The 27,500-nt window shown below is 40.4% G+C and overlaps 1 protein-coding gene across 5 annotated transcripts in view; it reads left to right on the top strand.

Moving 5' to 3' along the window:
• The window catches only part of MAP3K5 (mitogen-activated protein kinase kinase kinase 5), a 178,427-nt gene that overhangs the window by 149,264 nt on the left and 1,663 nt on the right, over positions 1–27,500 (top strand). For 2 of the 5 annotated variants that reach the window (XM_036316103.1, XM_036316102.1), the window contains 9 exons: positions 509–529; positions 1,885–2,065; positions 2,156–2,324; positions 7,285–7,470; positions 10,754–10,859; positions 18,599–18,842; positions 24,839–24,951; positions 25,634–25,743; positions 27,245–27,321. In XM_036316103.1, the coding sequence (XP_036171996.1) occupies positions 509–529; positions 1,885–2,065; positions 2,156–2,324; positions 7,285–7,470; positions 10,754–10,859; positions 18,599–18,842; positions 24,839–24,951; positions 25,634–25,743; positions 27,245–27,321 (1,207 nt within the window). Of the gene's footprint in view, positions 1–508; positions 530–1,884; positions 2,066–2,155; positions 2,325–7,284; positions 7,471–9,910; positions 10,082–10,753; positions 10,860–18,598; positions 18,843–24,838; positions 24,952–25,633; positions 25,744–27,244; positions 27,322–27,500 lie in introns of those variants that run through there. The other 3 variants (XM_036316104.1, XM_036316101.1, XM_036316105.1) reach the window with 3 other exon arrangements.

The raw sequence follows: 27,500 nt of genomic DNA, 5'->3' as shown, positions 1-27,500 counted from the left end.
CAATATCTACAGCATTCTAGCATTGCTGATCCAAAGGTTAAAGTGGAAAAAGGGTGAAATACAGCCTTTTAGAGCTGAAACTCCAAATTACAACTAATGGGTTACAGGGCTATTATAGAGCTGAACTGTTGAATTTTCAATCTTTCTAGATAATATGTTATTTTCATTTTAGACAGTAGAAAATACTTATTGCTTCTTAGAGAATATCTTTCTGAGTAATTAACCCCCCCCCCCCAAAAGAAGCATTGCCAGTTGTAAGTAAAACAGCAGTGTAAAAATGTTAATTGCATTTTTGCAAGGATTTCCATAACTCATTTCTGAGAGAAAAAAACAAGTAAATAATCTATTTGTTGTTGGTGTTTTGGTGTTTCTATGGGGTGAGGGTGGGCAGCTTGAAAGCTTGGAAAGGGCATTGCTTCCCACATCAAGTCCTCACTTTTTGTTGGCTCCTCAGTTTAACAGCAACCCCAATGTGCGTTTATGTTGTTCTTTGCTTTTCTTCCCGCAGCTCTTTCACCTGGATCAAATGGTGAGTCTATTGTTATATTTTCCATTGAGCTGAAGCTGGTTGGGTCATGTGATCAGCTCCCCAAATAGACTCCTCCTCCTCTCCCTGCTTTCAGAGGCGGCTGCTGGTAGGAGGGGTGTGTGCAGCTGCAAGCCCGGCGGGGCTCACTCTGTCAGAACCCCTCACCTTTCTCTTCATGAGGGAAGCTTCAGTTGTTCCTCCCTAAATGCATGAGGGTGTTTATATTTTTGAAATCTTCAATTTGAGTGGAGTCCACACTTTCTTAGCTTGGAGCAAGTCGGCCACAGAATCATAGTATCTGAGAACTGGGAAAGAGATCATCTAGTCCCGTGGTCGGCAAACTGCGGCTTGTGAGCCACACGCGGCTCTTTGGCCCCTTGAGTGTGGCTCTTCCTAAGCCTTAGGAGTACCCTAATTAAGTGAATAACAATGCACCTACCGCCAAAACCGGTTTGGCTCAGTGGATAGAGCGTCGGCCTGTGGACTGAAGGGTCCCAGGTTCGATTCCGGTCAAGGGCATGTACCTGGGTTGCGGGCATATCCCCAGTAGGAGATGTGCAGGAGGCAGCTGATCGATGTTTCTCTCTCATCGATGTTTCTGACTCTCTATCTCTCTCCCTTCCTCTCTGTAAAAAATCAATAAAATATATTTATAAAAAATAAAAAAAACAATGCACCTACCTATATAGTTTAAGTTTAAAAAATTTGGCTCTCAAAAGAAATTTCAATCGTTGTACTGTTGATATTTGGCTCTGTTGACTAATGAGTTTGCCGACCACTGATCTAGTCCATTGGTTTTTGAAATTTGTGTTTAGCAGTGAACCCTTTTTTACCTGAATCCTCAGGCAGAGCCCTGATGTATAAGGCTCACAGAGCATATTTGTTTTAGGTAAGACAGGGTTGGAACCTGTGTTCTAGAATCACAGAATCCTACTTACTCACCCCATCCAAGGCAGCGCCAAGGTGCTAAGGTGGACCCTTACACCTCTGCGGAACATGGTTTAAAACTTAGGGATCTTGTCCTTTACTCTATAGAGTAAACAGACCTAAAAATGACCTTCCTGAAATCTGACAAGTGGACAATAAAAACAGAGGGATTGGAACCCAAGGCGTGCTGGGTCTGATGCTTCCTCCAGTTTCATGCTCCTGAGATCTTCCTGACAGGGCCCATGAGGCCGCTTCCTCACCAGCCCCTCCTGCGGGGGTCATCTGTTGAGCCTGGGAGCAATCCGAATATCATGACCAGACTCTTAGGTTGGAATGAGACCCTTCACAGCTAAGATTGCTCTCGTTCAGTAGACATTGCAGCATGCGTACATTTTTCCCAGCATTAATTCTCTTTCCCCTCCTACAAGCAGAATACCTTAGGAGCATATCCTTGCCAGTCCCCGTCCTGGTGGAGGACACAAGCAGCAGCAGTGAGTACGGCTCAGTTTCTCCCGACACGGAGCTCAAGGTGGACCCCTTCTCTTTCAAAACAAGAGCCAAATCCTGCGGAGAAAAGGATGTGAAAGGAATGCGGACCCTCTTTTTGGGGTAAAGGCCTGACTTATTTCGGGGGAAGGAAGTGTGTGGTGTATCACCTTATAAAGGAGAGTGTGATTTGTGCTGTGTGGATTATTGCAGCATTCCAGATGAGAATTTTGAAGATCACAGTGCTCCCCCTTCTCCCGACGAAAAGGACTCCGGGTTCTTTATGCTGCGGAAGGACAGCGAGAGGCGGGCCACCCTTTACCGGATCCTGAAGGAAGACCAAGACAAAGTTGTGAGAAACTTAATGGAATCTTTGGCTCAGGTAAAACCTTTCATGGACGCTTCATGTTTTCAGAGTTTACATATTTTAACTGTCAAAACCAGTGGGCCGACTGGTGTGGCTCAGTGGTTGAGTGTCGACCTATGAACCAGGAGGTCACAGTTCGATTCCTGGTCAGGGCACATGCCCAGGTTGTCGTCTTGATCCTTTGTAGGGGGCATGTAGGAGGCAGCCAATCAATTATTCTCTCTCACCATTGATGTTTCTATTTCTCTTACTCTAAGGCAAATGCAAAGTCTGGTCTAAGGCAAATGCAAAGTTTTCCTGTTGGTGAAGCTCCCACTAGTCCCTACCAGCCTCTTTTACCCTTCATTTATTCATATATTCAACCAATCAATGCACACACATTGAGCAACGTGAATTGCTCATTCTGACTGTAGCTCACAACTGCCTCTCAGTCACTCCTCTGAGCATGGAGGAAACATTGCAGATGCAGCAGAGGCCCGTGGTGGAGGGGCTGCGTTCAGATGGCAGGCGATGGGCAATAATCAGTAAATTACATAGTGGGCGAGGGGCCGCTGTGCTATGAAAAAACAAATCTGGCCAGTCCAACTCTGGTTCCCTCATGTATTTCTTCGCTGGGGTTGCCATAACAGATACCATAGACTGCGCAGCTTAAACGCCAGGAAATTATTTCTCACGGTTCTGGAGGCTGGACGTCTCAGAACAAGGTGTCTCCAGGTTTGGTTTCTCCCGAGGCCGCTCTCCTTGGCCTGCAGGTGGCGCCTTCTCGCTGTGTCCTCATTGGCCTTTTCTCTGTGCACTCCTGGTGTGTCTTCCTCTCCTTATAAAAACATGAATCCAACTGGGGTAGGGTCCCACCCTTGTGATCTCATTTAACCTTAATTACCTCCTAAATCCTATCTCCAAACACAAAGGCTAGGGCTTCAGCATACGAATTCGGGCAGGGAAGGACACAGTTCAGTCCATGACAACTGGGACTTTGTTCCCTGGGATTCTGCGTACAGATATGAGTAGGAACCCCAGGCCTGCTCTGTCTTCTGTGGCTACAACCTGTCCTGCCCGATCTGTGTGGACTGCATGTACCTTCTTCCCTCCCATCTGCCCTGGGAAAAAGCTGCAAAAAGCATGGAGGAGGAAGAGTTGGTCAAGTGTTTAGTTTCTCAGTCTAACAATTTACATTGTTCTCAGTTTGGATTGGGGTGTATGTGGAGCCAGGTGCCCACAAGTGCTCTTCCTTCCTCTCTCTCTCTCTCTCTCTCTCTCTCTCTCTCTCTCTCTCTCTCCCAATAAAAACATATCCTCAAGTAAGGATTAAATAAAAAAGAGTAAATATGTATTTAAATATATTGGGTGGGCAAAAGTAAGTTTACAGTTGCTCATATGGAAAATAGAGTAATACAATAATTAATAAATAATACAAGAATAAACTGTTTTGAATACTCACAACTGTAAACCTACTTTTGCCTCACCCTGTATAGTAGCATATGTAATTAAATATATAGTTATAATGTGTAATAATAATAAATATTGTAAATATAAGAAATTTTAAACATATAGTAATAGCAAGCAATTTCTATGAGCCAGCTATCGTTCTTGGTATTTCATAGGTATTTGCTCATTTAATCCCCATGAGAATAGTGCTATATAAATAGTTCTGTTAGCATCCTCACTTTGCACAGAGGAGGTGAGTACACTTGCCTAGGCCATGCAGGCCTAAGTGACAGAGCCAGGCAGTCTGGCTCCCAGGTCTGTGCTCTTAACCACCACACTGCTCTCCTTCCTGGGATGACAGATGGTGACAAGTGATGGAAGAAACGTAAAGCAGGGGAGGGGGTGGCATTTGGGGTGAGGGGACAGGGAAAATCATTGTGGAGTGAAGGCTCTCCTATGGCCATTAGTGAAGATACCTGTTTTAGGCCAGAAACACAGAACTCAGGGATTGTTTAAATCTCATGTTCATCCCCAAAGGGTGTGTTATTCCAGTACAGAAAATGTCTGGTTTTTTGGTGTTTTTCTTTGTCTCTCCACTGGATCATGGGTCCATCGGGGCAGAGACAACCTTGATCACTGTCATTGTCCCACCTCTCAGCACAGAGCCTAGCAAGAAACTCCACTTCCATGACTTTGCTGAAATTCTTAAATTTTTATGTTGGTTAATCCTCTCAAATGTTTTGTGATTTCCTAGTTTTTTAAGCACACTTGAATGTTCTCTATAAAAAGACACATGAAAGTCAACCTTATTAAAAGAAGCCATCAGAGGGCATGCCTTGGTGCACCAATAGGAGGGACCAGTGAGGACCAGAAACTGCTGGTCAGAATCACATGCTAAATCCAGAATCAAGTAATAGTGAGGGTCCTGCTGATTGTACTGCTGAGGCGACTGTGAATCCTTTCCTGTGATTCCACCTGATGGTCTAGTGGCAGAGCAGGTCCTGACCCAGCTAATTGGGCAGAAGAATGTAACGATTGAGAGCGTGGGCTCAGCCACAACTTACCTCAGAACTAGTTCCACCATTTAAAGGCTGTGTGATTTAGGCAAGTTATTTAACTTCTCTGAGGCTGAATTTCCTCACCTATAAAAGAGGAAATGCTATAAAGAATAACTAAGCCCTGGCCAGTTTTGCTCAGTGGATAGAGCGACGGCCTGTGGACTGAAGGGTCTCGGGTTCGATTTTGGTCAGGGGCATATGCCTGGGGTGCAGGAGGCAGCCGATTCTCTCTCATCATTGATGTTTCTATCTCTCCCCCTCTCCCTTCCTCTCTGAAATCAATAAAAATGTATTAACAACAACAAAAATGAATAACTAAGATCATGAGCAATTGAGATAATAGGAAATGTTCCACAGATGTTAGCTATTATTATTGTTATCATCAAACAGGCTAATAACAATATTTAATATCTTTCAGTGTTTTTCTACAACCAGATAGAAACAATTCTTTCCATTGTATTACATATTTCTAGGTACATCTTTACATTTAAGCCTACCCTTTATAACAAGACTGAAATGTAGATGGCGGTCAGGTCCTCAAATCAGCCCACGAAAGGCCTTTCAATCTGTAGCATCTTCTGAAATCCACTCATCGTTTTTAAGGCAGTTTAAAGGATAAAGAATAGAGAGCACCTTTGCAAAAGATTCTGTGATGATACCAGGAATGCTTAGAAAAAGGCACCCTGTCAGATGCTACCTTCTGATGGCGAATCAGGTGTTACCCGATAACTAAGATGCTCATTCGTGAAGGCACAGTAGTGACTGCACACAGGGACAGGAGTTAAAACAGAAACAACGATTGTGTAAGTGGCTGAAATACGCTAGAGAGACTACATTTCCTGAAGTAGACAGCGTTCCCTTGTAGGACAGTGGCACTCACATCCAAAGCCCAGAAGCAACATGTTTTTCTGTTGTGAAAACAATGCTAATGTCAAAAAAATGTTTGCTATTTAAACTGGTGCCAAACATTAACTGATTTTTCACTAAGCTAAGCTTCCAATTCCTGAATAAGTCACATTTTTCTTCTTGAACATGTTTTCATGTTATTATGATATTTCCTGTGAATGTTTACTTTGGGTGTAATTTAGCTCGTGGTAAGAAAATAAACAGTTTATAATTGTTCCCAGTCTCATTTTAAAATATTACCTTAATGACAGCCTTCAGGATTTTCAATATAATCTTTTCTCATGCAAACATCAATATGAGAGTGAGCTTCCAGATGAGAATGTACTGAGAGGAAGAGCTTCCATTTTCATAGAACCCTAGATATTGTGATTTTTCACAATCCAGTTGAGGCATTTAATTTTGATGATTTAGTAACAAAATGTATAATGTGAGATAGACATGAGCATTATAAAAAATCCTGTTTATTTTTTTAAAAAAACATTTTTATTAATTTTAGAGAGGAAGGGACAGGGAGAGAGAGAGAGAGAAACATCAATGATGAGAGAGAATCACTGATTGGCTGCCTCCTGCACATCCCCCACTGGGGATCAAGCCCACAACTCAGGCATGTGCCCCTGACTGGAATCAAACCCAGGACCCTTCAGTCCACAGGTTGACACTCCATCCACTGAGCCATATTGGCAGGGCAATCCTGTTGTTTCTTAAAGTAAAAAGAGAATAAATAACATCCTACTATGTTACCTTTAAGGAAGCAATGTTGCTTGAGCAAGTAAAAAGAAATTCAGCTTGAGAGAGGGAATTTTTAGAATTGTATTTTATTTTTAACATATAAAATATTCTGTTGGTCAATTCCTATAAGTAATTGCTTTTTTGATGGGTAGGAATTGTTTCAAGGACAGAGTTTGAAGCCAGCCCTTTTCAGTTGCAAGGAACTGACATGGTTCAAGGGCAATTGAAGTACTGGGGACATGTAGATAGATACATAGCAATGAGAGAAGGGGCCTCTGAAGGAGTCCAACCATAGTGCCCAGCCAAGCCTAGAGTGTGAGTCCAAGGGACTTCAAGTTCCAGGAGTTTGTACATCTTTTCCTGGCTCGGTGGCTATGGGCCCTTTGATGTGCCATTTCTGTTTGTGTCCACTTCTCTCCCTATCCATTGCTCCGGCTTCCTTCCTTATGACTAGATGTACTCTTGCCCCTGTTTTATGACTTCTCTCTCTGGACAGACTTTGAGCTTGGGGTCCTATGGCTTATTGCTTGAATCTCTCCTTAGGTCCTGATTAAAATTTCTGAGAGTAAGAGTCTTACTGCCTCTGCCTGTCCCTGGTTGGGCAAAGCTTTGTGTATCTGACTGTATCAAGGCTATTGGCTAACGTATGGAGTAGGTACCCTTCTTCCCAAAGCCTGATTATTTCTTGGAAAGGACAGGAGGAGGGGAAGGAGCCATATTGTTCAAATATGGTCTTTTTTCCTTAGACAGACCATTTGGCAGTCCAGTCCTTCCCAGCAGGGGCTGTGAGCATGGCAGGCCCACGTTCCTAAGCCCACTGACCGACTGACAAGTTAACTGGCTTTTATTCACAGGGGCCTGAAGAACCTAAACTAAAGTGGGAGCACATCACAACCCTCATCACAAGCCTCAGAGAATTTGTGAGATCCACCGACCGAAAAATCATAGCCACCACCCTGTCAAAGCTGAAGTTAGAGCTGGACTTCGACAGCCACGGCATCAGTCAGGTCCAGGTGGTGCTCTTCAGCTTTCAAGATGCTGTAAGTATGAAATTCTGCCAATGTTTTTCCACAAACTCTGGCTAAAATTAGTCAGAAAAATAGGATGAAACTTAAGTTCTCTTGCCTTTCTTTCTTTAATGATTTCAATGAATTCCCTTCTCTTTGGATAAGTGTGAGATGGTTGCCCTTTTGCGTGCTGTGTGAGATTTGTGTTTTCTATGTTTGCATCCCCCAGAGTTAAATATACATAAAAGTGTACACCATGTAAAATAGCAAAACTCATAAACATCTCCATGGCTCAACTTTGTTCTTATGAAATCATGTGGTGGGTCACTATTTCGGTGACTTGAGCAACAGAACACACTTGAGTCATGCATGCTCTCATTCCGTAGGAGAGGTGCCATCTAGTGGACATTGAGAAAATGACCGTACAGATTGGAATGACTATTACTGAATAAAACCAATAATCCTCCACCCCACCCTCCACCTCAGTTACTAGTAAACATGTTTGTTTAATAAATATTCACTTTTTTTTCTAGCCAGCAATATACTTCAGAGCCCAGGGCATCACTGAAGGAAAATTAATACACATGATCTAATGAGACATTGCTGAGGATTCCTCGCTCTCAAACAGTTGCTATGCAACACAAGCTAGTCCATCTTCCAAAAGCCTGATTCAAAACCATATGCTATTCTTGAATGAGACTTATCTGTGGAGCTCTGTACCAAAAAAGCCTGACGCTATTCCTAAAAGGCCCTTACAGGGTACAGACTTAAATAAGAGAGTTCTTGACACTGTCTGTGGTATGAATATAGAAGTACTTTGCATAATTTTATTTAAGTTCAAAAAATTAATTCACCCCTAATGTATTTATTGCTCTTATGTAGAAACTCAAGGCCCAATGCACAAAATTCATGCAAGAGTAGGCCTTCCTTCCCCCGGCTGCTGGCACTGGCTTCCCTCTGGCACCCGGGACCCAGGCTTCCCTTGCAGCCCCAGCTTCGTCTGGAAGGTCGTCCAGAAGGATGTCCGGAAGGATGTCTGGTCTAATTAGCATATTATGCTTTTATTATTATAGATTATCTTGACAATTATAATTGGAGCATCAAATGATTCCTGATTTAAAACCAAATTATAATCCTTCAGCATCCACTGATATTCTCTGAGACTGTGTAAACCACCTCATCTTTGGGCTATATTGTGGGTGGGGACAAGACTCCTGACATGATTGAGGTCATGAAAGCAATTGGCAAAGCCTAACATTAACATTCAGTGTTAAAGGCACACTTACACTGCAAGTAGGGAAACCCAACCATCTGGGAATAGAATAAAAAAATTCAGTGAATTTGCACTTGCCCACACATTTGGCTTTCAGCCTGGAGGATGAAAAGCAAATTGGCTTGTAGAATTCAGATTGAGAGTGCTTTAGTTCTCTCTCTCTCTCTCTCTCTCTCTCTCTCTCTCTCTCTCTCTCTCTCACACACACACACACACACACACACACACACACACACACACACACCACCCTGTTCACTCATTGTCCAGAATGGGAATAACCTGGAGAATGGGCCCTGTGTAATGTACTGTTTAATGAAAAACTAGGAGGAGCAAGTCATGGTCATAGGGGCTCTCTCTTCCATCTTCTGTGTGTGACTCTTGGGAGAAATATTCTAGTTTACCAGGTGTTGTGCCCAATGCTAAATCAAAAAAGCAGGAAACTCCTTTAAGAAATGAAGGTGGTGGGACAGACTCATTTTGATAGGATTTGCTAGAGCAAGTGAGAACCAAGCCCTGACTCATTTTCTTGCGAGTAACTACTGTGAGGAACTCCTCCAACCCACTCCCCTCTAACTGAGAGGTTTTGATGAAGATGGAGCAAGGGAAAGAATAAGCAACTGGAACTCCAGCTTTTATAAAGTGCAGGATTGCAGCGAGGTCACCTCCCCAGCTGCCTCGAAGATCTCTAGTCAGAGACTTGTTAGAAAAGTAGCCTCTTTTCTTAGAGGACACTGTCAGCCAATAATTAGTAGAGTTAATCCACATTTTAAATAAGCGATAAAGGTTATTTTAAAAAGGTAATGCATATGGTTTAAGCATACAGTGGAATATTGTTTACCCTTAAAAAGGAAGTTCTCACATATTACACTAAGTGAAATAAGCCAGTCACAAAAATACTGTATGATTCCACTTACATGAGTTACCTAGAGTAGTTATATTCATGGAGACAAGAAGTACAGTGGCGGCTGCCAGGGGCTGTGAGGAGAGGGCAGTATGGTGTCATTGTTAATAGGTACAGAGTTTCCATTTTGCAAGATGAAAAGAGTTCTGGAGATGAACAGTAGTAATGGTAACACAACCGTGTCAGTATCCTTAATGCCATTGAACCAAACACTTAGAAATGGTTAAGATGGTAAATTTTATGTTATGTTTATCTTACATAATTTTTTAAAAGAAAGGTAATGTTTGTATCTATTTCAGTGTCTATTCAAATGTGTGAGCCCGACTGGCGTGGCTCAGTGGTTGAGCATCGACCTATGCACGAGGAGGTCAAGGTTCGATTCTCGATCAGGGCATGTGCTTGAGCAGCGGCCTCTATTCCCAGTAGGAGGCGTGCAGGAGGCAGCCAATCAATGATTCTCTCTCGTCATTGATGCTTCTATCTCCTGCTCCCTTCCTCTCTGAAATCAATAAAAATATATTTTAAAAAAATAAAGAAATGTGTGAAATGTTACTTACTCGGTTTAAAAAGGTGCCCTCACAACAGAGAGCTTTAATGTGAACAGCTTTTCTGGAGTGCTGTAACAGGTTGTTCCCATTTGCAGAAGTGTAAAGAACTGTGGGAAGGAAACCAAGGCACGCACTGTGGCAAATAGGCAGGTAGCACATACACGCTCATGTCTCCCCTTCACCTGCTTTTTCAGGGCACCAGAGCGTGGCGAAGCACTTGGGAGTATTAAACAGCAGGATCATAACATTTAAGAAAAGTGCTCATTTTTAAAAAGCCCCTCAGACTCTTTTCCCCCTAATCTCCTCCAACATCCATCTGCAGACGTCATGAAAGGTGGAGACTGCACGTTCTCTGTTCTAACAGAGCACCCTTCTCGTTTAACCAGACTGCCTTTCATTTAAATAATGTATCTCATTTGCTTACATGGGGTTCACTGAACTTTAAATGGAAGTGGCAGTTTTTCATGTGACATAAATTATTCACAACTCAAGGTGAAGAGTCCTTTTTGTTATTTCGTTGATAAATCCAGATGCTTGCATCAGCTAGGTTATTTGCAATTAAAAGTTAATCAAAATGTCACTCTCTTTCTCCAGGTGAATAAAGTTCTTCGGAATCATAACATCAAGCCACACTGGATGTTTGCCCTGGACAGTATCATCCGGAAGGCAGTGCAGACAGCCATTACCATTCTGGTTCCAGGTCAGAAATACTTAATTACTCTGTAAATATTTGGTGTTTGATGTTTTATATTACTGTTCATTTATCATTTATGGTGTCTCCTTCCTGCGTTTAAGACCAGGCTAACCAGGTTAGCCTTCTTTTTTATTAATCTTCTCAGTCAGCAAATGTCATTTATTTAGGGCATACAGTCTGAGCCATGGTCCAGCAGGCAGAGTGTTTACTGCGAGTGAGGAAGACTTGCTGCCTTGTCTTTAAAGAGCATGTTTGGATATGAAGAGAAAGAAAACTATACAAGTGACCCAAATACATGTGCATTTCAATATGCAGGTATCTGTGCTCAGAAAACACATAAACACATTCCTGCGTCATCTTTACCAGGTTCCCAAACCTGCCGTTGCCTTGAGTGATACAAAGAGTCCTTTGGGATTACAGCTTTCAGGGCTCCTCCCAGGCTGAGTTGAGACTCTCCTGGAGAGAAAGCCCAGCAGTCTGATTGTAATCCAATTCCCAGGTCATTTGGGCACGCAGCCAGGTTTGGAAAGTGCTGGTCTATGTTTGCAGTGAGATATGAAAGGGCCAATGTTGAGTGAGGTGTGTGTTCACACTCTAAGGCAAACTTCCAAAGGGTTTTGATAGTCTACGCAATAATAAAAGATTTCAAGCAAAGCTCTTTCCCTGTGTGAGTGTGTGTGTGTGTGTGTGTGTGTGTGTGTGTGCGCGCGCATAGATAGATTTTAGATACGTAAATTGGAAGCATGTTCTATTGTACATTTATTTTAAAACATTCTAAAGTAGAAATTTTAAAAGGTAAATATAAACTATTTTAAAGTTTAGGTTATTTGTAAATGGTTCTGTGAAGTTTTAAGTCACCATTCATACTTCCAAGTTGTAGAAGTTCCTCTCTTCTCTCAGAATGCCTATTTGACTTGAGAGTAAGGGCACCAGTGTCGATCTTTATATTAAACATTAGTAAACATTAATTTCTTTCTTTCTTATGTAAGAAATGTCCCTCATACCTTGGCATCCTTGCACCTTTGCATTCTCCAGGTCTCAGACTCCTGACCTACCACAAAGTCTAGATTAGGCTCTTTGTATTCTCTCTCCTTGGAAATGTTTTTTCCCCATTTGTGACATTTGCCACAATCAGAAGCTACTTTTATTTTCTTGTCTATTGGGTGATTCCCTCACCAGAGAGCAACAGTATCTATTTTATTCTATTCTGTGCTGAGCATATTGTCTAGCACAGTGCCTGGAAAGCAGGAGACCCCTGAAAAACATTGCTTGAAACATTGCTTGTAAATGAGTTTCACGTGATTATCACAAACTAGAGGCCTGGTGCAGGAAAATTCATGCAAGAGTAGACCTTCCTTCCCCTGGCTGCTGGGACCCGGGCTGGCTTCCCTCCGGCCTCAGCTTCGTCAGGAAGGACATCCGGAATGATGTCCAGAAGGATGTCTGGTCTAATTAGCATATTACCCTTTTATTATTATAGCATAAAAATGTTACATAAAGAAAAAATCCAGCAAGTTTTTGAAACACATGACTAGTAGTTGGATGTGAACCTAAGGAATGTAAACCTAATGTAATGCTTTAAGGAAGTTAACATATATTTATATTTAAATGATTGAATTGGAATAAACTTGGATGTGGGGGATGTACTAGAAAGGAATTACATACTCAAAAGTACAAGGGGTGAAAGGGAATAGGCATGTATCAGTAAAAGGGGTACATATAGGCCATGAGTGAAATGCACTAGTAACCTAAATTAAGAATGCCCTGCCCTAATTGGTTTAGCTCAGTGGATATAACATTGGCCTGCGGGCTGAAGGGTCCCAGGTTCAATTCCAGTCAAGGGCATGTACCTTGGTTGCGGGCACATCCCCAGTGGCGGGTGTGCAGGAGGCAGCTGATCGATGTTTCTTTCTCATTGATGTTTCTGACTCTGTATCCCTCTCCCTTCCTCTCTATAAAAAATCAATAAAATATATATTAAAAAAAAAGAATGCCCTGCCCGATCAGGTGTGACTCAGCGGTCAACCCAGGAACCAAGAGGTTCCAGGTTCAATTCCCAGTCAGGGTACATGCCTGGGTTGTAAACTCAATCCCCAGAAGGGGGCATGTAGGAGGAGGCAACCCATCAATGATTCTCATCATTGATGTTTCTATCCCTCTCTCCCTCTCCCTTCCTCTCTCTGAAATATATATATATATATCTTTTTAAAAACAAAACAAAACACAAAACCAACAATGCCCAAATGAGGACAGGACAGATAGATTATACTTGGGAATAATTTAAATATCATATAAAGGATCTGTTCATCTGATTTTAACAAAAAAACACTTTCTTTTAAAATGGATTACCGAAATTTAATGGACTGTATTCTGGAACTGAAAAAGAACGTCAGTGTAAAGCCAGTGGAATCTCAATGAGGTCCGTAGTTTGGCTAATAGAATTGTGCCAATGCTAGTTTCCTCCTTTTGACAAATATAGCGATATAAGATGTATGAGCAGGGTGGAAGGTATATGGGAATTTTTTGACTTATCTTTGCAACTGTTCTGTAAGTCAAACAGGAAGTTTATAAAGCACACTGATTGCCACACTAAAGGTGAAATGCAGTTACGTTTAGGGAAGGGATAGGGTGAGTGCAGAGAGGCCTGTCTCCTTCCATGGGTGTCCCAGTGATGGGCACTGCTTTACCCAACCCATGTGTGGAACAAGGCACTTCCTTTGTGAAAAGCGTTTGCTAAGGAAAGTGTTATTTCTTTCCACTGTGAAATTGGTGTCTTTGAGGCCCCTGGGAGTCTCAGATGACAATTGAAATTACTGCTTGAAAGGACTTTTTTAAAGTGGAAATTTTAGAGGAGAATTCCATAGAGAAAGTATTTTTTTATATTCCTTGCAGGATAGGTGAAGACAATGTGTACTGTATACTACCTACCATTATGCAATTGATGGGTCTATATGACAAGATGAACTGGTTTTAAACATTGACAGTTCCATCAAATTTCTAAATGTCCCTATTTTGTTATACAGTTAAGATTCAAAGGAGCTACATTAAAAATGCCTGTCTTCATATTCTCCTGATAAAAATTCCTTTTAGGTGACAAATTACTATAATTAGCCTACCAAAATTTGAAAGGCATGCTAAACAAAACAACAGATTTAAAAGTATGCCATCATGAGCACATACGTGTGGAGAGGACCCAGATCTTGGTTTCAAAACACCATTTCTTTAATAAAAGGAATCAGAGCTTCTTGGAGAAATGTTTGATTCTGGCCTGGAGTGAGGGAAATACAAGATGAATCTGGAACATCTTATGATGCCACAAAGTAAGGAAGTGCCCCCAAAAGGAAGGATGGAGGCTTATTGAAAGGACACCGGAAACAGCTTGAAGTGTTCCCAGAAGTCTAAGCCAGAGCAATTTGAGCAATAAAATAAAATGCATTGTATTATAGCCCATAGAATAAACTAAACATCCATGAGTCCATACTGCTATAAGTAACTGAATCAATCTATAAATATATGGTGAAGGGCCAAGTCTTTGTTTTAGTAGAAATTTCAATTATAAGAATAGAAGGAATTGAGGGAAATAGAAAATTAGGCAAACACCACAGTAATAAAGATTGGAGGCAAGAGCCATTCATGGCTGCTAAGATCAGGAGGCAAAAGAGTGATGAGAAACAGGATATTTTGAGTATATCTCCCCACAAGATGTTTACTAATTACAAAGGGAAAACAGTGACTTTACAGTGGAGGAACCTGGCAGACACCTTCTTTACCAAACGATCCAGGTAAACATCATAATAATAAGATACATCAGCATCGTGTACCTCCTGATGTGATGTGCTTGGCACAGCTTCGCCCTCGTGCTGCTCTTGCCAAAAATGCACAGCCTCAACCTAATCATGACAAGACATTGGTGAACTGAAAATGACATAGTGCAAAATAACTGGCCATCCTCCTGGTGAGTGTGGAGGTCACGGGAGATATAGAAATAGGAGGTATCTGTCACAGATTGGAAGAGACTGAGGGAACGTGAGCACTAAGTGCAGTTGGGATCTCGGATCAGAAAAAGGACATCAGTGGGAAAACTGGTGAAGTTCAAATAAGGTCTGTAGATTAGTTCATAGTATTGTATCAACGTTAATTTTCTGGTTTTGGTGATAGCGTCAAAGCTATATAAGATGTCAGGTTAGGGCAAGCTGCTGAAGGGGATATGGGAGGTTTCTGTACTATTTTTGCAACTTTTTGATATTCCTGACTACTTCAAAATCAAAAGTAAAAAAATAAAAAAGTGCTCAATCTCCTTTCCTCCACAAAGAGCACACGGAACAGAGAGTACGGTGCAAGCTCCTTAAGAGGTTTTTCTCAGGCTGTTTTCTCACGTGCCCTCAAGGATCAGCCATTAGATGACAGGCAACATCAAGTACAGACTGCTGGTGGTGACCAGATGGAGAAATGCTGGTATGGAGACCATGTTGGCAGTGCTTAGGCAGAGAGAACTGATAATGCAGGCATACTTCCTATATTAACGATAATTTTTAAACCTGCTGAAACACTTGATGTTACTACAAGTTGTTAAACTGAATCAGTCATGTGACCCATGTCCACATGAATGTAAACTGACCAGCATTCTATACCATATGAGGATCTTAATGTAGGTATCATACCCTATGCACTGACAAGTATTATGATTTTATTTGGCATCAAAAATACCCTGTGTTAAAGCAGGTTGGTCTAATTATTTTCCTCTGGGAAAACACCAGTTGCGGTGGGGTGGGGTGGGGTGGGGTAGGGAGGTGGGGATAGTATTGTTGCTTAATCCCCTCTTGCTGTCTGAAATGCACTGGCTCTAGTTTCCCACACGTGAATTAATCATTGTCTACTTGTTACAGGCCCCCCCCCCAACCCCCGAGTCCCTGCCTTTCTCCTGGCATTTGGCTCTCTCCTGACAGTCCACTCTGCTCTCCTTTCTTCTCGGCCTCTGTGCTACCATTTGAGCTTCCTTCTCTCTAAAGCCTCTCCCTCTTTCTCCACCAGCCAAGATTTCCCCTTCTCCAGACCCTGCTTAGGCCCTCTTCCTCCGGGAGTCCATCAGAGAGTAAGCCACCACTAGCTTTAATTATTGCAAAAGTGCTTTATCTACCCCTTAGCACTCTTAATACATGCACACATGAGTTATATATGTAACTAAGTCTATGCCTGAGACCACCTAAGATATTTTTGGCTGTATTAATTAGTACTTGTAATTTCATGTTATCGTTGTACATGCTCGTATGGCTCTCTTGTGCATTCACCCTAGTTTTCCTTTAGCTTGTTATCTCTGGGGACAAGGACCAGATGCTTACCTCATTTGGATATTTTACAATGTGTTGAAAGGCCAAAATAACAAAGTATTGTATTTGTTTATAATTTTCTACTTTCTTCAAATTGACATAATTTTTTAGTCATACATAAAATGATAATTTATGATAATTTAAAGTATATAGCATTAAGGAAATATAAGGGATACTTAAATATAATAATAAATACCAGAAATTTTCCCTCCCGAAAGGTTATAGTCAACAGGATTATAAAACTTTGTTTTAGAATTTTCAGTTAGAGACCATAAAAGGAATTTAAGAATAATTTTAGAAAAATATAAAAGGCCTAATCTTATATTCTAATTTAATCTAGAATTCTACTTTTTAAAATTATTTTTAAAGTAAAATATTTTTTCAGTATTTTGTTTCCTTCTTAAATACAGATAATGCTAGTAGAATAACTCTTCCATTCTGCCAACATTTTTTGAGAGGCTAATATGCCTTGGCCTCTAGACTAGATACTGGGTTTACAAAGTAAAACACTTGATTTCGAGTCACTCCTACTATAGATGAATTAGGAAATGGAATTTTGGAAAGAGAATTTGGAAATTGATAATGCAGAAAGCAGAGTAGAGGTGGATTTTGGTAAACCTTAAAAGATAAAGGGCATGGATGTGGAGAAATTGGAACCTTTATTTGGGGTTGTAAGATGGTACGGCCATTATGGAAAACAGTAGTGGCTCCTCAAAAAAATTAAAAATAGAAATACCATGTGATCCAGCAATTACTTTTCTGAGTATATATCCAAAAGAATTGAAAGCAGGATCTCAGAATTATTTGTTCATAGCAGCATTATTCACAGTAGTCAAGAGGTGGAAGTGTCCATTGACAGATGAATGGATAAAGAAGACGTGGTACATACATACAGTGGAATATTATTCAGCCTTAAAAGGAAGGAAATTCCAACATACACTACAACATGGATGAACCTTAAGGACATTATGCTAAGTGAAATAAGCCCATGTCAAAAGACAAAAAAATATTGTATGATTCTAATTATATGAGGGATCTATAGTAATCAAATTCATAGAAACAGAAAGTAGAATGGTGGTTGCCAAGGATATAGGGGAAGGGGAAATTTGAGAGTTGTTTAATGGGCATAGCGTTTCAATTTTGTAAGATAAAAAAGTTCTGGAGAATGGTTGAACAACAATATGCATGTACCTAACACTACAATTTGTACACTTAGAAATGGTGAAAATGGTAAATTTTGTGTCATGTACTTTTTAACCTTCAAAAAAATTAAAAAGAATAAACAGAGAGAGATAAAAGAAGTCAGGGCTACATAAACTTGACCTTAAGAAGGGCACTCTGGTTTTTGTTATGAAAAATAGTGAGTTCCTGTTTTGATTGTTGAATTTAAGTGCCTGCCCAACAGGAATATCTAGGATGTAACAGGATCAGGGCCAGAAATATACTTTGTTATCCCCACATTACAAGTATTTAACCTTCATGGATTTTAATGAGCTCACCCATATAGAGTAAATAGAAACATGAAAAAGTGAAGGATAGATTTCCAAGTTCCAGCTTTTAAAGGCAGGTCGTAGGCAAAAAGGCTCTGAAGAAGCGAAGCAGCAGCCAAAGATTTCTAGGAAGGTACTATACACAGGTCAGGCAAGGTAAGGTAAGGTAAGGTAAGGTAAGGTAAGGTAAGGTAAGGTAAGGAAAGAGAGTTACCTAGAAGATTTGGTAACTACTGAGTTTCTGGTTGTCTTGCCAGAGTGGCTGTATTGGAGTGGTGGGAAGGGGTCTTCATCACTCCCTCCGGAGCCCTCTCCCCCACACATCTGTGGTTCATGGACTCTTGGGACAGGCTTCAGGGTGTCTGTGAGCCCTCAGGAAATCTAGGCAAAATGTTGTATGAATGTGCTTTTCTTTTGGGGAGAACCTCTGTGGCTTTCAGATAGTCTTGCTAAAGTGAATATAAGCATGTGGCATTTTCAGTAGCCCCCTCCTATCCCCTTACATTTTGACTGCTACAGGCAAAAAAGCATTCTGTGTACTTACTTTTGTTTAGATCATCTCTCTATATCTGTTTCCTCATTTCTTAGTAATTGCCAGATCTCATATAATCTAAAATTGAATTCTACTTGTATAAATAAATTTTTCTGTTTTTATATAAGTGCCTTTCTGATTTTAGCATTTATCTCATGTGTGGTGTGAATTTTTCTTCTGTTTGAATTAAATCATTAAGTTTATATATCTTGTGAATTGTGCAGATTCACTGGCAGAACAGACCTGAATTACTACACAGAAATCCATCCTCACTTTTGGAAAATCAGTTTGGAATGTAAATCTTACTGACCGCAGGGGAGATGACATTCATGTCTTAAGAAATTAAGGCAATTGGTCATGTTTTAATAACACTGTTGTTGATATTATGCTTGACAGAACTGAGGCCACATTTTAGCCTTGCGTCTGAGAGTGATACAGCAGATCAAGAAGACTTGGATGCAGAAGATGACCATGAGGAACAGCCTCCAAATCGAATTGTCCGAAGACCTCATGCCATCCTTGAAGATGCTGTGGCTACCTCAGGGGTGAGCACGCTCAGTTCTACTGTATCCCACAATTCCCAGAATGCTCACCGATCACTGAATGTACAGCTTGGAAGAATGAAAATAGAAACTAATAGGTAAGTCCTATTCTGACTTGGGTAGGTTTCTTTTTTCTGACTTTAAGTGCATGTGTTTTGGGTCTTCTTTACAGTGTGATCCACAGAAAATACAAAATATGATTCCTTTATCCCATTAATGTAAACTTGATTTAAAGCCTTTCTTTGTTGAGAGAGAGAGAGAGAGAGAGAGAGAGAGAGAGAGAGAGAGAGAGATTTATTTTAGTCTCTTTAGTCAAATATATTTTCTGTTTCTACCAATTCAAGCCCCCAGCACCTTTTCCTTAACCACTGCTTTATCACCCACTGCACTGAGGCTTTTGGAGTCACTTTGGTGTAACCTCATGGACTGCCTTGGACACAGACTAGGAGCAGCATGTACCGTCCAACAGATAGCTGAAAGACAGACAGAAAGCCCGTGTTCTTCAAAGCCCAGGATTTGGAATATCAAGTTCTTTCAGGAGAGGAAGGTCTCTGCTCTTGAGGAGATAAAACTAATGGTGCAAAAGCTTTGCATTTTAGAACCTTAAAAGGATGATCATGTGTGATTCTATTTTATGTTTAATATGGTGTGTCATATCTGGAGTTTAGTTTTTCTTTGGAATTTGATAACATAGAACCTACATGATAGGTTATTAAGTGAACAGTAAATATTTCCTGTTCTTCACAGATGTTGGCCAGTTCAAGGTCTGACTCTTGATGATTTATAGCTTCCTGTGATGACTACAGTTGACATGTGGGCAACTGAGATTACAGTGAAAAAAAATTTTTTTTTTAGTAAATCAATAAAAGTTCTTCAAATATTTAGAAACCTTAGTTGAAAATTCTAATTGTTCACCAGGGAGGTAAAACATTTATTTCTGCTCATAAGTTTATGTTCCTAAGGTTAAGTTTGAATACCAAACTTAATACAAGTAATACAAAATGAAAAACCAGACAGAGGCCAAAAAACAGGACTACAGGCTTTATTAGAGGAGAAGCACCTGCCGGGCTGTCTCCCAATGGGAGGACAGCAGCACGTGCAGGGGTGAGCACGCCTTTTGAGGGGCGGAATGGGGAGGGGTGGGGGCTTAGTGTACTCGGTGCACACTGACTGGTAGCTTACTGTATGGTCCATATAGGACAGTAATGGCAAACCTTTTGAGCTCGGCGTGTCAGCATTTTGAAAAACCCTAACTTAACTCTGGTGCCGTGTCACATACAGAAATTTTTTGATATTTGCAACCATAGTAAAACAAAGACTTATATTTTTGATATTTATTTTATATATTTAAATGCCACTTAACAAAGAAAAATCAACCAAAAAAATGAGTTCACGTGTCACCTCTGACACGCGTGTCATAGGTACGCCATCACTGATATAGGACAAGGGCTTAGGGTATTTGGCAGGTGGGATTGGTGGTCCAATGTATAGTCCATATAAGGTACATGGTTAGTCACTGAGGTATTTCCAGGCTGCAGGTTACCTCATACTCCGCCTACCAGTTGGGGGAAGGGAGGATCTATTACAGAACTCATCCTATATTTAGAAACATGAATTGCGGTTGCACGATTAAAGTAACTCCATACACATCTTCCATGATGTGCATATAGAAATCTTTCTGAATAAAAGGAAAGTGGCTTTCAGACTTCCATACCCCAATCTTGTCCTTTGAAGTTTTCCCCAGCTCTTTACTTGCCGTTTCTACTGCTTAATAGAAAAGAGTTTGAGTCTTTTTGGCCTTTGACATGTCTGTCTCAATCATTGTGTCCCTTATTTCCTCCTTTTCTTAAGTAATAAATAATCCAATTAGGATACTCTATCCATTACAGCAGGTAGTAACTTTAGTCACTTCTCTTTAGTTGACCCTCTGTCCTCCGATCCTGAATGGAGTTGGTTTTTATGCCCCTTACTGATCTCTGGAGGGGAAAGTTCACTCATTACTGTTTTGGTCCAGCCACCCACCCCACTCTGCCCTTGGCTTCCAGTCAGAATTTTACAGACAATAAAGCTACTTTATTTACCAATGAGCTGGTATATTTGTTTCTCTGGCCCTAAAACCTTCTGTCTACATACCCTGGCTTATGTCAATAGAACCTGCCTCTCCTAAATTAAATGTAGCCATTTCCGTCTCTCCTTCGCCCATCTGCGTTTCCTGTCTTACCACCCTGTCCCCGCCCTCTGTCCACCGTGCTTGTGCCATCTGCAGTCCCCAAGGGCTGCTCCTCGCCAGCTGCCCTCTTCAAGGCCTCACACCCATTTTCTGAGGGTATCAGCTAGCTGAAGGCCTGCTGCCCACATCTGCCCGTCTCTGTAAAAAGACTAGGCTTTGCCGCATTTCTTTATTGCATTAGGAGGAATTGCATTTTTCACAAAAGCCCACACAGTTATGCTTTTTCTCTACATATTTACACTTAAACATGTGAAATCTACAGGATTCTCAGCCTCCTTTATCTTTTCTAGGAATATCTCCCACAGCTTCTCCATCACACCCGGAAAAGTGAGCTGAGGCCCAACATTCACTTCACGTGATTAAAGAGAGGGCAGCTGGTGTGGCACAAGTCCTAAGCAACGGCAGTCAGGGACTGGTCATGCCTATGCTGGCCCTTGGTTTTTTAGTTGAATATTACCTGATATATTGGGGTACATTTATTGCAAAACAAGCTTAGAAAAAGTGTTAGTGTGTTTTTAGGAAAGGTTGTAGCCCTCATGTTAGAAATCTTATATTTAGGACAGCGATTTTCAACCTTTTCCATCTCATGGCACACATAAACTAATTACTAAAATTCTGCGGCACACCAAAAAATAGATAAGTTTTGAATCATTCACACCAGACAGCTGTTGTTGTGTTGGCTCTTGTTATTTAATTTGACAATCTAAGGGAAAACAGATCAGTGCCCCTGACTAAAGAGTCAGGTATTGCATGTGGTAAAATTTTCACAGCTCGCCAGTTGAGTCACTGCGTTAGGATAATTACCGATGAAAGTGAATCAGGTTTATCCAGCTCTTGATTACTAGATCAATAATACTAAATGGGAAAAGTAACAAAATGGCTTTAGAATTTATGTTTTATGTTAACATAAAAACATTCAATCCTGTAAAGAATTTCTGTGAGTTTATTTGAGCCAAACTGTCGACAATTGCTTGGAAAGTAGAATCTCAGTGTATTGGGATAATGCTCCAGGGAATGGCAGTTTTTCATCTACTTTTATACACTGAAGTAAAAGAAGATGTAGATGGGTTACTTGAAATCCATTGGTGATAGATTAGAGGCGGGAGAAAGCAAATGGGGGGGGGGGACCTCTGGGATTGGATAAAAAATAAAATGATAGAGACATACTTAGGTGGGTGCAGGATAGTTAAAAGTCAACAATTAACATGATAACAATAACAATGAAGGAATTTATGGTCTCCTGTCCTGGTGCCCAGGGCATTTGGTTGTGGCCTGAGGGGTCTGGAAAAAAAGGGAAGTTCAAGTTACCCTGACATTTCAAGGATATGTTATCATAGGTGCAAAAAGACAGACAGGCTCTCTTAAGGTAAAGGTTGACCTTGTCAGGGAAGATACCGCCCTAGGAGGTCACTGCTTTTAATTAAAGTCTAATTTCAGACCATCTTTTGTGGTTACTTTAGGTCTTTGAGTTTGCAAGACCGCCATGCAGGCCTTCCCTGAGCTTGTCAGGTTAGCAGTAGCCCCTTTCGTCCACATTTACTTACATTTAAACATTTGCTTACATAAAATGTCCTGACGATAATTAATTTCACACAGAGAGGGGGGACAGTAATGCATGTAGTTCAAATCTAACTCAGGAGGAGCTGAATGGTTATCTAATTTTCCTAGTCTACAATTCTGGAATTACCTGTCCCCACCCATCCGAGTTAAAAAGTTCACAGATCCTTGCCAAACTTCTGGAACAGAGGCAGCAAATGCGTTGGTTTTCTAAGGATTCTCCTACTAATGGAACTGAAGACAAAGTAAAAATAAAACTGATGGACTGGATATAGCTGAAAATAAATAATTTTGAGAGATGGATTTGGAACCAATGAAGTGGCCTATCAATACTTTGCTTCCAATGTTAGGTTCTGGTTTTAAAGATGAAAAGGAAATAATAGAATCTGGATAAACGTAGGTTAAATTCTAGAAAATTTCACTGTGTTCTTTGAGAAAACAAGACGATACCATCACTATTCCATACATGTAGATGAACAAGGAAGACAAAAATATATACCAGACCAAAAAATTGCCAAGTTAAAAATTCATACTGAGCTTGCTATCCATGTCTTTGAATATCATTCCTGTTGGAGTAGATAAAAATCTCCCTTCGGCCCTAACCGGTTTGGCTCAGTGGATAGAGCGTCAGTCTGTGGACTCAAGGGTCCCAGGTTCGATTCCGGTCAAGGGCATGTGCCTTGGTTGCGGGCACGTCCCCAGTGGGGAGTGTGCAGGAGGCAGCTGATCGATGTTTCTCTCTCATCGATGTTTCTAACTCTCTATCCCTCTCTGTAAAAAATCAATAAAATATATATTTTTAAAAAATCTCCCTTCATCCTTCCCTCCCTCTGCTTTCAGTTCTTAATTCCGCCTAATTGTGCACCGCTTACTGTAAATAACCTGCCTTCCTCAAATGCCTTCTCTGGCTGCCCCCTCCCCCGACCATTTGTTTTCCTTTTATTTTGCCTCCCCTGCCTACTCTACAAGGTTCCTTTCTCCTACCTGAGGGCCACAGTTCTGTGTGTCCTGCTGGGAGTAGAGGAAGGGAAGCCCCGGGGGGGGGGGGGGGGGGCGGCGTCAGGAGAGAACTCTTCCTGAGAGCTGGGAGGGCTCTTTTCCAGGGCAGCAGCCCGCAACAGAATAGCCATTATTAAAGGCCAAGCATTTTAGCTACGTTGTCTCATTAAATGCTCACAGTAATTCTTCCAGGAAATTTTCCTTTTACCTTTTAACAAATGACAAAACTGAAGCCCAGCAGGGTGGAGTAATTTGTCCAAGTTTGCACAGGAAGTACAGGGTGAACCTGGATGTTCCCAGAGCTGTCTTTCAGTTGCCCTAGGTGCTGTGCTGCCTTTCAGAACGTGATAGCTGATGCAGAAGCACACGAATCTGGTCCTGAGTTAAATCTGTCAAGGCTCAGAAAAGGAAATGCAGTTTTCTAAGAGCTGTAGTGTATGCAACAATTTATCCTGATAATCTTATGAATAATTATATTTCTTAAATTATAATTCCTAATCTAAATTCCTAACCTAGTCACTTGGAACGTTTTGACAGAGAACAGTGTTAGAAAAGGCAAGAAGGTTATCAGTTGGCTCTCAGTTGCATGGCAAACCTTCCATGGGTGAGGGCCATGGTATAAATGATACCTTAGTTTCTCCTTGTTTCTTTGGGAAATGCATTAGATGCCAACTAGGAACTGAATGTACCAGGAACACAGCTATCCTTTTACCTTCGCCACTCCTTTAGAAGGGAGAGGAATAATAGTAACAACCACAATGACCAGTAACATTTATTGAATCAGGTGCCAGATACTACAGGTGACCTTATCTATAGTTACTTCTCAAATATTCATAGTTTTAAAAAATGACCACCTTTCTCCTTTGCATTGATTATTGTATTACCCATATTGACCACCATTTTTTTGATAAAGGGCTATACATGTAAAATAAAGGTCTGTTAAACTAAACAGATACAGTATAATTTTTTTTTTTTTTGGCCATTTATGGTCATAAAAGAAACGCTAGAGCAACATCTCTGAAGATTGGGCAGACAGTTGGGGATGGAGGTTTTGAATTCTGGTCTGGAAGCACATTCTCCTAGAGCTTTGCTGCTCAACATGGAATCTGTGGACCAGCAACAGGAGTACCACCTGGGAGCTCCTTGGAAATGCAGGATCCCAGACCTCCCAGAGCTACTGGATCAGAATCTGCATTTCAATGAAATGCCAGGGGTGTCTGCTCACTGTAGCTTGAGAAGCCCTCCAATTGGTCACTCTGGCTGCTCCAGCTTTATTACCTTGTCAGTCACTATAATTTTCTTCTGCAGATTACTGGAATCATTGGTTCAGAAAGAGAAAGAATTACAAGCACTCCTTCATTACGCTATTGAAGAAAAGGACCAAGAAATCAAACACCTGAAGCTTAAGTCCCAACCAATAGGTGAATAAGCAGAAAATTTTAAAGTGAAACTGTTCAACCAGGCTGCCACAGGAAACAAAGCCAGCAGGCAGTTTCATTTCATGGCTTCGTCAGCATCTGTTACTTGTACCACAACTACAAATAGAGATTGCTTTTAATTCCTGATTGTAGCAAATTATCATTTCTTATAAGTGCAGTAAAAATAAGATGATTCATAGCCATCTTTTCCTGAAATTATAAATTATTGAGTAAAGAGGGCTCTCCACTTTTTTCTTTATTCTTTTTAAAGATTTCACAATGAGATGATTAGAAGAAAATAATACTGTTGTCATTTTTGCATTTGTATTCTGTGTATTCTAGTTTTTTTTCATATTATTGCAAATAATGGGAAAAGATTATTATAATTATCTGGTTAATTACACTCATCTTAGTTGCATGAAAAACAGTACAATTTTGGTACACCAAGTTTATTCTAAGAAACTATAACATTGATATGAAAGTTAAAGGTGGGAGTATCATTACATTCTTACTGCTGACTCTCCATTTCTTAGTAGATTAAATACTCTTTAAGCATTTTATTTATAGGTCATACTGCCAAACTTGATTGTTTCTATTAATTATTTAGAGCAAAATCTTTTAAAGTATTAATGACCTCTCTTAGGTGAAGCTAAGAATGCTCCCTTTCCCCCCAATTCTCTCCTAGATATTCCTAGATCACCTGTACATCGCTCAACCGCTGGCAGAACTACTGAAGATTCTAAACTTACTGACTGGCTGAGAGAAAATGGAGCTGATGACGACACTATAAGTCAGGTAGAGAAAACTGTGGGACAAGCATTAGGTCACTTCATCTCGTAATGGTCAGTGTCCACTATATGCTAGGCACAGGGGATACACTGGTGAGCAACTCAGACCCTGCGCTGCCCTCCTAAGGTTTATAGACTAGGGTAGGCAGACAGTAATCAAATAACTCCACAGATAAAAGCATAACGATGCTCTGGTAAGTTCTGTGAAAGAAAGGTTATCAGATGTTATGAGACAGAGGGAGGGAGAGGTTGGGGAAGGTGCTTTGAGAAGGTGGTGAGTATGTAGGAATAAACTGGACCATCTGTATGTATGTATTGGGTGGACAGACAAGAAGGGGAAATCATTCAAGTGTAGAATATACAAACAATCATCTTTGTGGTCCAGGAACCCTAAGGAATTTTATATTTTTTAATTGAAAATAATGAAAAGTATAGAAATTAGAACTAAAATAATTCTCTCTTTTATGTATTAACTTTTTAATTCTCTTGTGACATTATTAAACTCCACTGGGCATTGGCTCTTTATGTAATAAAATAGATCTATTTAGTGAACTTACATCAGGAACACTTTCTCTATAAGCCATATTATACCTGTAATAACCTAATTCTTCTCTGCTCCTTCTGGACTTTGTAATCAGCATGAATAGCATTTGTTTATGTTTAAGACTACATATATGTACACACATATTCACACAATAAGAGGTTATATTTTTATTTTTTAGGAAGGGTCTCTTAATACAGTATTACATTGATTTCAGTTTTATATTTAAATCTTAAAAATAACTATGATTAAAGATGTCTTTTCTTTTGACTTGATAATTTATTGCACCACTAAAATGTAGGGTCTCCTTAGAAATCTGCATTTAACAACTTACGCTACATACATTTAAACACCTCTCTTGCCTATGGGAAGTATGCATAGGCAAGAGAGTTGTTTGCATAGGCAAGAACTTGAATGCGTGCAATCAAGTTCTCCAAAATATCCCTCTTACTGAGACTCAAATCTCAATTAAGGATAGCAACTGATAATCCTCTAAATCATTGCCCCCTTTTTTTTTAGAATTAAAATTAAAAGCTTCAGTTTTAACTCAGGACTCTGATTTTCTAATAATTATTTGAAAGTACCTTTTATGAGACATGAAAAGTATTAAGTGTAAGCACTACTTTTTCTGGAACACTTCTTATCTCCTTGAGAAAAATAAAGCTACACAGCAGCAAACCTCTTAAAGACAACCATTATCTTACAAGCAGCAGATGTAATTAGACGTCCATTTAGACATTCTGTGTTGCTTATACTCTTCCTGCATTTGGAAGTCATGGATGTATCTCTTCGTAATTATTTTGTCATGGGGGGAACTTTTTACTAATAATTCCAGAAGGTTTTATTTTTAGTGGATTTGCTTTTAAATTCATTTTTAATTATTGCCAATGTTTACATTATGGATAGAGTTTGCTATTAAAGGTGTATAAAACATCTAATGTTTATGCATATATTACTTTATCCACAGTTTTTGGCTGAGGATTATTCACTAGTGGATGTTCTCTACTATGTTACACGTGATGACTTAAAATGCCTGAGACTAAGGTATCACTTTTCTTTCTGTTCAGTTGTCATGATGGCAAGAGTCCTGGGCTGAGATCAGGAAGTCTGGGTCCCTGCAGTCCTGGGCTGACCTCTCTGGTTCTCAGTTGCTCTGAGTAAACTGAGTTGGTTGGACCAGACTATTATTGAGAAGCTTAATAACCAATATTTCCATATTAGTA

The sequence above is a fragment of the Myotis myotis genome, unplaced genomic scaffold, assembly GCF_014108235.1.
Source record: "Myotis myotis isolate mMyoMyo1 unplaced genomic scaffold, mMyoMyo1.p scaffold_m19_p_7, whole genome shotgun sequence".
NCBI lineage: Eukaryota > Metazoa > Chordata > Mammalia > Chiroptera > Vespertilionidae > Myotis > Myotis myotis.
Note: the sequence above shows the minus strand (reverse complement) of the source record. Positions and strands in the feature narration are given on the sequence as shown.